The following is a 14,494-nucleotide window of genomic DNA, read 5'->3' on the forward strand; positions in this document are numbered from 1 at the left end:
ACCCTAGGATATAGGCCACAGATTCTGGTGATTAATGAGCAGGCAGTTGATTGAGATTCATTACTGTAATTTTGTCATTTTCATTCACCCTTTGGTCGCTCTATTTCTGGTATATAATTGTAGCTTCTACTCAAATCTCCAAAGCAGGACTTTGGAGACAATGTACCATCCTGAGTCACATCTAATTTTAATATCATGTCTCTTTTGTTTTAAATTCCTGAACCAGAAGAAATAGTTCCCACTGTACTGAAATCTTTTATCAGTTTAAACATCTTGATAAGTATTCCCCTCAACTGTCTAAACTCAAGGGATGACATCCTGTACCTAGCAATTTATCTCTCAAACTCTGATCTCAGAGATTAACCAATGAGGCTCCACACAAGGTTTGAAGGTCTTTTCTGCCAACTTCCTATGTGGGTTACTGACGCGAGCCAATTGCTGATCAAACCTCGGATACCGCGACACACGAAGAGATCTCTTGATTGCAACCACTTTACCAGTAGGATCCTCAATGAAACTGTCTTCAGCCAGTCTGCAGAGGTGTGTAGCTGTCACATTACACACCATGCTCTCTGGTGCACTGGCTCAATGTTCCCGAGATGGTCATAGTTTTGCACTGTCAAGCCCCATCCTGCTTCGAGTCATAGAGTTTTACAGCATGGAAACAGGCCCTTTGGCCCAACTTGTCCATGCTGCCCCCTTTTTTTATAAAACCCCTAAACTAATCCCAATTGCCTGCATTTGGCCCATATCCCTCTATACCCACTGTACCCATGTAACTATCTAAATGGTTTTTAAAAGATAAAATTGTACTTGCCTCTACTACTACATCTGGCAGCTTGTTCCAGACACTCATCACCTTCTGTGTGAAACAATTGTCCCTCTGGACACTTTTGTATCTCTCCCCTCTCACTTAAACCTACGCCCTCTAGTTTTAGGCTCCCCTTCCTTTGGGAAAAGATATTGACTATCTACTTTGTCCATGCCCCTCATTATTTTATCGACCTCTATAAGGTCACCCCTCAGCCTCCTACGCTCCAGAGAAAAAAGTCCCAGTCTACTTAGCCTCTCCTTATAACTCAGTCCATCAAGTCCCAGTAGCATCCTAGTCAATCTTTTCTGCACTCTTTCTAGTTTAATAATATCCTTTCTATAATAGGGTGACCAGAATTGCACACAGTATTCCAAGTGTGGCCTTACCAATGTCTTGTACAAATTTAACAAGACGTCCCAACTCCTGTATTCAATGTTCTGACCAATGAAACCAAGCATGCAGAATGCCTTCTTCACCACTCTGTCCACCTGTGACTCCACTTTCAAGGAACTATGAACATGTCCTCCTAGATCTCTTTGTTCTGTAACTATCCCCAGTGTCCTACCATTAACTGGGTAAGTCCTGCCCTGGTTCAATCTACCAAAATGCATCACCTCACATTTGTCTAAACTAAACTCCATCTGCCATTCGTCAGCCCACTGGCCCAATTCATCAAGATCCCGCTGCAATTGGAGATAACCTTCCTCACTGTCCACCATGCCACCAATCTTAGTGTCATCTGCAAACTTACTAATCATGCCCCCTATATTCTCATCCAAATCATTAATATAAATGACAAATAACAGTGGATACAGCACTGATTCCTGAGGCACACTGCTGGTCACAGGCCTCCAGTTTGAAAAACAACTCTACAACCACCCTCTGGCTTCTATCAAGAAGCTAATCTTGTCTCCATTTAGATACCTCACCCTGGATCCCATGAGACTTAACTTTATGCAATAACCTACCATGCAATACCTTGTCAAAGGCCTTGCTAAAGTCCATGTAGACAACAGCAAGTGCACTGCCCTCATCTAACTTCTAGGTTACCGCTTCAAAAAACTCAATTAAATTTGTGAGACACAATTTTCCACTCACAAAGCCAAGCTGACTGTCCCTAATCAGTACTTGCATCTCTAAATGTCTGTAGATCCTGTCTCTCAAAATACTTTCCAACAATTTACCCGCCATGGATGTGAGGCTCACTGGCCTTTAGTTCCCAGGCTTTTCCCTGCAGCCCTTTTTAAACAAAGGCACAACATTTGCCACCCTCCAATCTTCAGGCACCTCACCTGTGAATATTGATAATTTAAATATCTTGGCCAGGGGACCTGCAATTTCCTCCCTATCCTCCCACAATGTCCTGGGATATACCCCATTAGGTCCCACAGATTTATCTACCTTGATGCGCTTGTGCGGGCTACAGAGATTACATGGTTGCTAAATTTGCAAACAGCAACAGAAGTCAAAATTATAGAATGGCATGGTCCAGGGGTTGTAGTCATGCCTTCGATTCCAGATACACTGAATCTAATTCCAGGATTCCTCAATAATGTGAAACCCATTTAGTCTCACTCTCATGTTCAATCTGTCTCCCGCTTTCAAAACAAACTGGAGCTCCTCAGCGCTTTGACCCCCTGGTTTCTGCTTCCCACCCTACAGATTCTTCCAAAACTTCAATGACAATATTTGGAAAACGTTTAGGTAAGAATTTCCAGCAAGTGGAGAGAGCAGTTCAGCCTTGAACCTCACCGCCCTTCTCACTGTATCACTCGACAGCTTCTGGCTCTGAAACACATCAAACCCATTTAACAGGGACACACCAAAGCAAACTCACACAGGCCAAAACTCAACGCTTCAAAGTCACTGTCCCTTCAAACAGGCTGTCCATACTGAGCACTATACCACAGGGATAGAATATCCTCCACCGCCTCCCGGACCCTGTGCTCTCACAGTTCCTCCCGTGTCCAACAGCTTCATGATTGACAGCCCAGTATCAGCGATTGGGGATCCACACACTGCAATCCCATCATTAATGCTATCCTTAAAATCCACCCCCTCAACTAAACAGTGGACCATTCACCTGATATTCTTTGCTGCTTGGTTACCATTGATCCCTATTGTGTGTGACGTGCCAGGGACATTAATGATGTGATAATGTCACATATTGAACAAGTGAAACTTGAATCCTGACTCAAGAAGTTCCAGGACTTTGACAATTCAGGGAGAACTCTCTGAGCTGAGGATGGTGTATACAAACCTCTGTCGTGGGAATCAAATGCACCATTCCCTCACCCAGAAACAAAGATAAAACTAAACAAGATTTGGAGCAGGTACAGGAGTGTCACTTGTGCTACAAGCTTGGAAGGCTGATTATACCACAGAATCTCAGTGTATAAGAGGCTCTTCAGCCCATCGGGTCTGAATCGACATACCAGAAACAGCTGACCACCCCTCCCCCCCACCTAATCCCATTTACCAGCACTTGGCCCATAGCCCTGAATGTTATGACGTGCCAAGTGCTCATCCAGGTATTTTTTAAAGGACATAAGGCATCCTGCCTCTACCATCCTCCCAGGTAGCGCATTCCAGACCACCACCACCCCATAAAGGGAACAGCTGCTCCTTATCCACTCTGCCCTTGCCTCTCGTCATCTTGAACACCTCGATCAGGTCACCCCAAGTCTTCTCTGCTCCGACGAAAACAACCCGAGTCTATCCAACCTCTCTTCGTAACTGAAATGTTCTATCCCAGACAGCATTCTGATGAATCGCCTCTGCACCCCCTCCAGTGCCATCACATCCTTCCTATCGTGTGGCGACCTGAACGGCACACAGTACCTCATGTGGCACACTGTGGCCTCATCAAAATTCCCTGCTTTTGCAATCTGTGTCTCAACTGATAAAAGCAAGTGTCTCATTCACCCTTTTCACTACCCTATTAATATGCCCTTCCCCTTTCAGAGATCTGTGGACAAACACACCAAGGTCCTTTGTTCCACAGAGCTTCCGAGTGTCATGCCATTCATTGAATACTTCCTTGTCAAATTACTCCTTCCAAAGTGTACCACCTACATTTTTCAGGGTTAAATTCCAACTGCTACTTATCTGCTCATTTGACCATCCCTTCTAAATCATCTTGCGGCCCAAGACACTCTGTCTCACTGTTAGCTACCTGGCCAATCCTTGCGTCATCCACAAACTTACTAATCCTACTCCCCACATAGTCATCTATACAAATGACAAATAAAAGGGGACCCAAAACAGATCCCTGTGGCACACCACTGAACATAAGAAATAGGAGCAGAAGTAGGCCAGCTAGCCCTTCAAGCCTGCCCCGCCATTCAATAAGATCATGGCTGATCTGAAGTGGATCAGTTCCACTTTCCTGCTTTCTCCCCATAACCCTTAATTCCCTTGTCTATCAAAAACCTATCTACCCGTGACTTAAATATATTTAGCGAGGTAGCTTCCACCACTTCAACGGGCAGAGAATTCCAGAGATTCACCACCCTTTGAGTGAAGAAGTTCCTCCTTAACTCCGATCTAAACTGCGCTCCCCCCCCCTTATCTTGAGGCTGTGCCCTCTAGTCCTGCTATCCTTTCTAAGCGGGAAGAATCTCTCTACCTCTACCCTATCCATCCCTTTCATTATCTTATACGTCTCTATAAGATCCCCCCTCATCCTTCAAAACTCCAACGAGTACAGACCCAGTCTATTTAGTCTCTCTTCATAGTCCAACCCCCTCATCTCCGGTATCAGCCTAGTGAATCTCCCAGTCACTGGCTCCCAGTCACTAAAGCAGCCTTCTGCTATTATCTGTCTCCAACAACTGAGCCAATTGGGAATCCACTTTATCACATTAACCTGTATCCCATTTGCATTTACATTCTTTACAAGTTTCCCGTGTGCAACCTTGTCAAAGGCTTTGCTGAAATCCACATAAACTACATCAACTGCACTTGTTTACACCCTGGTCATCTCAAAAAATTCAATCAAATTTGTTTGGCATGAGCTCCCTCTGATGAAGCTATGCTGACTATCTCTAATCAAGCCTTGGATCTCCGAGTGGAGATAGATGCTCTCCTTCAGAGGTTCTCCAATAGTTTCCCTACTACCAGGGATAAACCAGGAACTACAGACCAGTAAATCTTTACACTAAGCCTCTACTACTGACAGGACCCTTGCTGGTCTGTAGTTCCCTGGTTTGCCCCTGGTTATTCCCTGGTTTATCTCTACAACCCTTCTTAAATAGTGAGGCCACATTAGCCATTCTCCAGTCCTCCAGCACCTCCCCTGTGGCCAGAGAGGAATTGAAAATTTGGGTCAGAGCCCTTGCAATCTCTCCCCTTGCCTCCCACAGCAGCCTGGGACACAATTGATCCCAACCTCGAGATTTATCCATTTTTAAGTCTTGCCAACACCTTGTCACTCCCTATGTCAATTTGCTCCAGAGCCTCTCAGTCTCTCTCCCTGAATTATTGAAGTATCAATGAGGAAAAATAAGGAAGAGCAGGTGACAGAAGTGCTAGTGAGGGATCACTTTGGGACCAGTGACCATAATTCTATTGGTTTTAAGATAGCTATGGAGAATGATAGTCTGGCCCAAAAGTTAAAGTTCTAAATTGGGGCAAAGCCAATTTTGATGGTATCAGAGAGGAACGTTCAAAAGTTAATTGGGGGAGTCTGTGGGAAGGCAAAGGGATGTCTGGTAAGTGGGAGGCTTTCAGAAGTGCGTTAACCAGGGTTCAGGGTAAGCACATTCCTCAGATTAAAGGTCAAGGCTGTTAGAAATAGGGAACCCTGGATGACTTGGGATATTGAGACCCTGCTCAAGGAGGCATATGACATGCACAGGCAGCTGGGATCAAGTGGATCCGTTGAAGAGTATAGAGATGTCAGAATAGAGTGAAGGGAAATCAGGAGAGCAAAAAGGGGATGCAAGATTGTTTTGGTAGAAAAGGCAAAGGAGAGCCAAAGAGCTTCGACAAATACATAAAGGGCAAAACTGTAAACATTCTCTGAGTGATCTTAACACAGCTTTATTCCTTCAGATTAGATGGCAAGACTGCAAGACAACAGATTAAAAATGTCAATGATAACCCAAAGCATTGGGACTGACCTAGGTTTGACTTCTCAACACCTAACAATGATCTCTTCAGGTAAAAGCTACCAGCCACTGCCCCAGAGTCAAACTGTCTCACATCCGATCACTTCCTGTCTGCAATCATAGACAGCAGTGTGAATGTCACTGCCTACACACAAGAGGGAGGAGTGTTCCTCCCCCAGGGAACTAACCCCCTTCCCCAGAGTACCAACCCCCCCTTCCCCAGTGAACTAACCCCCTCCCCCAGTGTACCTACTCCCCTTCCCCAGTGTACCTACCCCCCGTTCCCCAGTGTACCTACCCCCCGTTCCCCAGTGAACTAACCCCCTTCCCCAGTGTACCTACCCCCCGTTCCCCAGTGTACCTACCCCCCGTTCCCCAGTGTACCTACTCCCCTTCCCCAGTGAACTAACCCCCTTCCCCAGTGTACCTACCCCCCTTCCCCAGTGAACTAACCCCCTCCCCCAGTGTACCAACCCCCTCCCCCAGTGAACTAACCCCCTCCCCCAGAGTACCTACCCCCCGTTCCCCAGTGAACTAACCCCCTCCCCCAGTGAACCTACCCCCCCTTCCCCAGTGTACCTACCCCCCTTCCCCAGTGTACCTACACCCCCTTCCCCAGTGTACCTACACCCCTTCCCCAGTGAACCTACACCCCCCCTTCCCCAGTGTACCTACCCCCCCTTCCCCAGTGTACCTACCCCCCCTTCCCCAGTGTACCTACACCCCCCCTTCCCCAGTGTACCTACACCCCTTCCCCAGTGTACCTACACCCCTTCCCCAGTGTACCTACACCCCCCCTTCCCCAGTGTACCTACACCCCCCCTTCCCCAGTGTACCTACACCCCCCCTTCCCCAGTGTACCTGCCCCCCCTTCCCCAGTGTACCTGCCCCCCCTTCCCCAGTGTACCTACCCCCCCTTCCCCAGTGTACCTACCCCCCCTTCCCCAGTGTACCTACCCCCCTTCCCCAGTGTACCTACCCCCCTTCCCCAGTGTACCTACACCCCCCCTTCCCCAGTGTACCTACACCCCCCCTTCCCCAGTGTACCTACACCCCCCTTCCCCAGTGTACCTACACCCCCCCTTCCCCAGTGTACCTACACCCCCCCTTCCCCAGTGTACCTACACCCCCCCCTTCCCCAGTGTACCTACACCCCCCCCCTTCCCCAGTGTACCTGCCCCCCCTTCCCCCTGTGTACCTGCCCCCCCGACCCATGTATTTACCCTCATATTTGATTTCCTCTCTTGTACCTGAGTTCCTCTGCCAGGAATATCAGCCGTCTTTCTAGCAGCAATGAGGCGAAGATTTGGATAACGTTTTCCTCAGACAAGTATTTGAAGAGTGAGGAGAAATCTACATGTTCCAGTCGCGAGTCGGAGGGCCGTGTGAGCTTGATGATCTACAGAGGACAAAGCAGATGAACAATAGCCTTCACTCTGAGAGGCACAAATCAGCACGGTGCCTCTGTTAAGTGTTTGCACACAACTTGTTTTAAGAAAGTGTTTTATTAGCCAGATTAGGGGCTGTGTTAAAAGCCAATCCTGCTCTAATGTTGGATTAAATCTGGGTTTCTCCACTACATTCACATTCCTCGGTAGAAGGCATTAGGAAAGTATCAGAAACTGGCACAAGTCCATTACAGTTTCCAGAAGACCAATGATTCACCAAGCCAACAGGTTTACAGAATGCCTGGTCTCTGAACCTCCCCTACGTTTAACTAAAGCATGATTGGCATTGTATTCCCAAGAACGGTCCATTCCTGTTCTGATATAACAGTACGCAGTGCCTGAATGGCCTCCTCCTGCTCCAGGGGTTGAATGGTCTATTCATGCCCCTCTGCTCACCTATTTATAAACTTGTAACTGGAATAATCTATTTTTTATGTCATGGTCAAGATATGAAGATTGGAAATATATATGGGCTGATGTTCCAGTTCCAGCTGATGACAACCTCGCATCCATCCTCTCTCCATCCCACAACTACCCCGCACCCCCCAACCAGGCACTCTCCACCCCACGGCCGATTCCTTTGGTATGTCCGATCAGCAAACATTGCAGAATGCCATCAACATCGGCAGGACTGGAAGGTCCCCCACTAGCCAAGGTTGAGCCATAATTTCAGGACACCAGCGTGAGTGTTGAGGCAGAAGTCTTCCAATGTTTCAAAGCTTAGGCTCCAGTGCAAGATTCAAACTCAGAAACACAATCAGAAGCATAATGAAAGGATTCTTCCGAGGGGAGACTGACCAATTGTAGGGTATCCCACAGAGCAAGACATCCAAAAAGGTCTCAACAGTTTGCAGTTTCCAATGAGGGCCAGAGTTCTTTCTGCTGCTACCATCATAGTGTGGGCTGTTGCCTGGAGTTCTGCTCATGTTGGATGTCAAAAGAGTTTAGTTCCACTGGGCAATATTACAGTAAAGCGTGGAGGTCATGTGAAATACCTCCCACCACTCCACCTCCATGAGGAACAGAGGAGATATGTTCCCATGGCTGAAAATTTCAGATGTTTAATTAGAGTCAGGATTCTTTTTGTTCTTGGAGACCCTGTTTCGAGTTGGTAAACAAAGACCCCTATTGAAACCACTCTGTTAAAACACGTAATGCTTAGGTCATTAGCACCATTATTGGAGGATTAGTTTTTGAATAATGCCAATTTTATATTCATGGGGGAGGCCATGGCATCGTGATATTGTCACTGGACTAGTAATCCAGAGACCCAGGGTAATGTTCTGGGGACCTGGGTTCAAATCCCACCACGGCAGATGGTGAAACTTGAATTCAATAAAAACCTGGATTTAAAAATCTAATGATGACCATGAAGCCACTGTCGATTGTTGTAAAAACCCATCTGGTTCACTAATGTCTTGAGGGACATTATTTAGTCTGGCCTTCAAATGATTTCAGAGCTACAGCAGCGACGCCCAGATCCCACGAATGAACTTTTCCTAAACCGGTTGGGGCAGTTATTTGCCACTGTCTGGGTTCGTGCAAGGTGTTTTACATTCTAAACTCCAGACAGAAACTTCCAAAAGGCAGCATGTGACCATCGACAGTCACCTTGTCAGCTGAGCAATTCTGTAAAACATTCACAAAATGACTTTATAAAGTATTCCTGCTGACGAGGATATGTGGGCGGAATGTTCTATCCCCCATGACGTGCCTTGTGGTGTTGTCCAATCAGCCCGTCTCCCCTTGGAAGACTGATTCTGGCACATGTAAAACCCTAAATTGTATTTCATGTTGGCTGTGCCCTCAGCCTTCTTCCTTTTGCCTCACCTCCTGTTTATTGTGTGAGTGTAAAAGGGGTGGAGAATGTGAGTCCCTTCTCACGCATGTACAATAAACCCTTTTATTTCATCTTGAGTTTGCTGTGCAAGTTATTCATAGAGGATTGAAACTCTCCAAATTTAAGAACTGGGGCAAATACACCTCCCTTTACAAAGGAGGAAATCAGGAAAAAAAAAAGCAGCTTTCTGTTTCTGGATGGGCGGTGAACAGGGAAATCAGAACAGTGACAATTGACGCCACCTCCCCCACCCCTGGCCTCCGAGAGAGAGGCTGTGAGTTTACGTCAAATTTGTGCCTGGTGCCGGCTGTCGAAACTCAGCCCATGCTCCACTATGGGGGAGGGGGGTGTTGCCATGTCAAAGGTCAATGTCTAATTTAAGATAGCAAGCCAGAGAACAAGGGTAAATCCACTTAGATTAATGAAAACAGAATGCAACAGGATCTGGACAGTATTCAGGCTTGGGCTGACAAGTGGCAGGCAACATTTATACCACTTAAGTGACAGATAAGATCCACCTCCAACAAGACAGAGTCAGTCTACCCATGTTGTTCAACAGCATTACAATCACTGAACTCCCACTATCAACATCCTGGGAGTTACCATTGTCCAGAAATTGAACTGGACCTTATAAATACTGTGACTACAAATGCAGATCAAACTCTGGGAATCCTGCGATGAGTGGCTAACCTCCTGACTCCCCAGAATCTGTCCACCAGGACAGCAAATAAACCTGTTGGACTTTAACCAGGTGTTATGAGACTTTTTACTGTGTCCACCCTCGTCCACATTATGGCTGCAATCTACACGGCTCAAGTCAGGAGTGTGATGGAATAGAACATAGAACATAACAGCGCAGAACAGGCCCTTCGGCCCACGATGTTGCGCCGACCAGTTAAAAAGCAATGACCCTCTAACCGAAACCAAACCCTTTCCATCCATAAACCTATCCACGGATCTCTTAAACTCTTAATACTCCTGTCTTGCCCGGACGGGCGCAGCTCCAACAACACTCAAGAAGCTTGACACAACCGAGGGAAAAAACCTTCAATATTCACTCCCTCCACCACCAATGCACAGTGACAGCTGCGTGCACCACTGAGAAAATGCACTGCAGGAACTCAGTAAGGTACCTGAGACAACACCTTCCACGCACACAAACTCCACCGTCTGGAATGACAGGCAGAGCGCTAGAAACACCAGCACCTAGATTTCCGCTCTCAGTCACTAACCATCCTGACTGGGAAACGTATCATTGTTCCTTCACTGTTACTGGGGCAGAGGCCTGAAAGTCCCTCCCTGACAGCACTGTGGGTGTACCTACATCTCAGGGACTGCAGCGATGCACGGCAGCAACTCACTGCCACCGGCTGAAGAGCAATTAGGGGTGGGCAATTGTTGCTAGCCAATCAGTGATGGCCACATGTTGAAAACTAAGATTTGTGAAACATCCCACAATGTTAGTGGTTGACGATTTACCTCTGTTCCCGATTCTGGGATGAAGCTTTTGACAGAGACAGTCTTCCCGGGAGCGGGGAAGGCTGCTTCCCGCAGCCCCTGCATGAAGGGGTAAATGACAGCCAAAGAGATTTGTCTGCGTTTCTCAACTTCATCGAGGATCTAGAGAGAGAAAGAGAGAGAGAGGAAAGCAGTGAAATCATCATCTAAACACAATGACAGCTGCCCAAAAATAACACAGCAAACCAGCCAAACAGCGCCTGTAAACACACCGCACTGCACAGCAAACAACGTCTGTAAACACACCGCACTGCACAGCAAACAGCGCCTGTAAACACACCGCACTGCACAGCAAACAGCGCCTGTAAACACACCGCACTGCACAGCAAACAGCGCCTGTAAACACACCGCACTGCCCAGCAAACAGCGCCTGTAAACACACCGCACTGCACAGCAAACAGCGCCTGTAAACACACCGCACTGCACAGCAAACAGCGCCTGTAAACACACCGCACTGCACAGCAAACAGCGCCTGTAAACACACCGCACTGCCCAGCAAACAGCGCCTGTAAACACACCGCACTGCACAGCAAACAGCGCCTGTAAACACACCGCACTGCACAGCAAACAGCGCCTGTAAACACACCGCACTGCCCAGCAAACAGCGCCTGTAAACACACTGCACTGCCCAGCAAACAGCGCCTGTAAACACACCGCACTGCCCAGCAAACAGCGCCTGTAAACACACCACACTGCACAGCAAACAGCGCCTGTAAACACACCGCACTGCACAGCAAACAGCGCCTGTAAACACACCGCACTGCCCAGCAAACAGCGCCTTAAAAACACACCGCACTGCACAGCAAACAGCGCCTGTAAACACACCGCACTGCCCAGCAAACAGCGCCTGTAAACACACCGCACTGCCCAGCAAACAGCGCCTTAAAAACACACCGCACTGCACAGCAAACAGCGCCTGTAAACACACCGCACTGCACAGCAAACAGCGCCTGTAAACACACCGCACTGCCCAGCAAACAGCGCCTGTAAACACACTGCACTGCCCAGCAAACAGCGCCTGTAAACACACCGCACTGCCCAGCAAACAGCGCCTGTAAACACACCGCACTGCACAGCAAACAGCGCCTGTAAACACACCGCACTGCCCAGCAAACAGCGCCTGTAAACACACTGCACTGCCCAGCAAACAGCGCCTGTAAACACACCGCACTGCCCAGCAAACAGCGCCTGTAAACACACTGCACTGCCCAGCAAACAGCGCCTGTAAACACACCGCACTGCCCAGCAAACAGCGCCTGTAAACACACCGCACTGCACAGCAAACAGCGCCTGTAAACACACCGCACTGCACAGCAAACAGCGCCTGTAAACACACCGCACTGCACAGCAAACAGCGCCTGTAAACACACCGCACTGCACAGCAAACAGCGCCCGTAAACACACCGCACTGCACAGCAAACAGCGCCTGTAAACACACCACACTGCACAGCAAACAGCGCCTGTAAACACACCGCACTGCACAGCAAACAGCGCCTGTAAACACACCGCACTGCACAGCAAACAGCGCCCGTAAACACACCGCACTGCACAGCAAACAGCGCCTGTAAACACACTGCACTGCCCAGCAAACAGCGCCTTAAAAACACACCGCACTGCACAGCAAACAGCGCCTGTAAACACACCGCACTGCACAGCAAACAGCGCCCGTAAACACACCGCACTGCACAGCAAACAGCGCCTGTAAACACACCGCACTGCCCAGCAAACAGCGCCTGTAAACACACTGCACTGCCCAGCAAACAGCGCCCGTAAACACACCGCACTGCCCAGCAAACAGCGCCTGTAAACACACCGCACTGTATAGCAAACAGCGCCTGTAAACACACCGCACTGCCCAGCAAACAGCGCCTGTAAACACACCGCACTGCCCAGCAAACAGAGCCTGTAAACACACCGCACTGCCCAGCAAACAGCGCCTGTAAACACACCGCACTGCACAGCAAACAGCGCCTGTAAACACACCGCACTGCACAGCAAACAGCGCCTGTAAACACACCGCACTGCATAGCAAACAGCGCCTGTAAACACACCGCACTGCCCAGCAAACAGCGCCTGTAAACACACCGCACTGCACAGCAAACAGCGCCTGTAAACACACCGCACTGCCCAGCAAACAGCGCCTGTAAACACACCGCACTGCACAGCAAACAGCGCCTGTAAACACACCGCACTGCACAGCAAACAGCGCCTGTAAACACACCGCACTGCATAGCAAACAGCGCCTGTAAACACACCGCACTGCCCAGCAAACAGCGCCTTAAAAACACACCGCACTGCACAGTAAACATTGTTTGCTGGAGCAGACGAGGAAGGAGCATCAGAGAGAAAGCTAAGACTTTACCTGTTAAAAACCTGTTTAAAATAAGTTTAAAGCACTTTGTTCTTTGTAGAACTGTTTAAAGCATTTACTTATTGTATTTACTGCTTTAAGAATTGTGAGGGAGTGATTATCAGGCAGTTGTGGCCCATCAGCTTTAAATCAGCGCCAAGTTTAAAAGGAGGCCTGGTGTAGATAGCGGGCAGCGGAGTGAGAGGGAAGCAGAGTGAGCTATTAGGGCTTAATATCAAAAAGGGCTGGAAGGTAAAAAGGCCAGGTGGAAAGAACAAGGAAAAAAAAAAATTTTTTTTTTCAAAACTACTACAGCAAAAAACAAGGAAAATATTTTTTTCCCACAACAAATTATATTGAATAATGGAGGGGCATGTGATGTGCGGTTCCTGTATGATGTGGGAACTGGTGGACCCCAGGGTCCTTCCCAGTGGCCATGTCTGCAGTAAGTGCAGGTTGCTGGAGGAGCTCCAGCTCAAGGTGGATGAGCTGGCCTCTGAGCTACAGACACTGAGGCTCATCAGGGGGAGAGAGGGTGTCATTGTCAATGGGGTGCAAGTGACATCCACCCCCCCTAGACTGGCTAAATCTAAGGGTCAGGAACAAAAGGGGGCTGCTGGGAGGAGGAAGGGGGGTGAGGAGCGGAGGCCTCAGCCTCTTAATCTGCATAACAGGTTTGAGGTTCTTGCTTCCAGTCTGGAAGAGGACGAGGCAGGTGAGGTTGGTGAGCAAACTGCACACGGTACAGTGATGCAGCAGGACATAGGCAAAGAGAAGGGGAAAAGGAACGTAGTAGTGATTGGAGATAGTGGGGTGAAGGGTATTGACACTGTCCTTTGTCACAATGACAAAGTGCACAGAAGGGTGTGTTGTCTGCCTGGTGCTCGGGTACAGGATGTCGCAGCTGGGCTGCAGAGGAATCTGGAGTGGGAGGGTGAGAACCCAGTTGTGGTGGTACACGTGGGTGCCAGCGACGTAGGCAAAGTGCGGACTGAGGATCTGGGGAGGGAGTATGAGAAGCTGGGAATGGAATTAAAAAGTAGAACCGACAAGGTGGTCTTCTCTGGGCTACTGCCTGAACCGAGTGCAGACGGGCGTAGGGTTGACAGGATAAAGGAAGTGAATGGGTGGCTCAGAGATTGGTGTGGGAGGAATGGGATCGAATTTATGGGGCATTGGCACCAGTATTGGGGTAGGTGGGACTTGTTCGGGCGGGATGGGGTTGGTCTGAATCGTGCTGGGACCAGAGTGCTGGCGAATCGAGTAAAGAGAACTGTAGACAGGGCTTTAAACTAATTAGGGGGGGGGAGGGTGCGAGGGTAGGTGATGTTAGGAGGTCTACAGTTAAGGATAGGGTACAGGTAAGGGAAGAGGCTGAGGATGTCCCAAGTGGTGGCGTTACGGCAAATAGGG

At 48.6% G+C, this 14,494-nt stretch overlaps 1 protein-coding gene across 2 annotated transcripts in view; it reads right to left on the minus strand.

Moving 5' to 3' along the window:
* The window catches only part of LOC145357051 (DENN domain-containing protein 2D-like), a 57,902-nt gene that overhangs the window by 16,021 nt on the left and 27,387 nt on the right, over positions 1 to 14,494 (minus strand). For both annotated transcript variants that reach the window (XM_080210119.1, XM_080210118.1), the window contains 2 exons: positions 10,693 to 10,833; positions 7,176 to 7,324 (listed from right to left, as the gene is read on the minus strand). In XM_080210119.1, coding sequence (XP_080066245.1) covers positions 7,176 to 7,324; positions 10,693 to 10,833 — 290 coding nt within the window. The remainder of the gene's footprint in view (positions 1 to 7,175; positions 7,325 to 10,692; positions 10,834 to 14,494) is intronic.

The sequence above is a fragment of the Carcharhinus amblyrhynchos genome, chromosome 22 (assembly GCF_965287045.1).
Source record: "Carcharhinus amblyrhynchos chromosome 22, sCarAmb.v2.hapA, whole genome shotgun sequence".
In the NCBI taxonomy this organism is placed as follows: domain Eukaryota; kingdom Metazoa; phylum Chordata; class Chondrichthyes; order Carcharhiniformes; family Carcharhinidae; genus Carcharhinus; species Carcharhinus amblyrhynchos.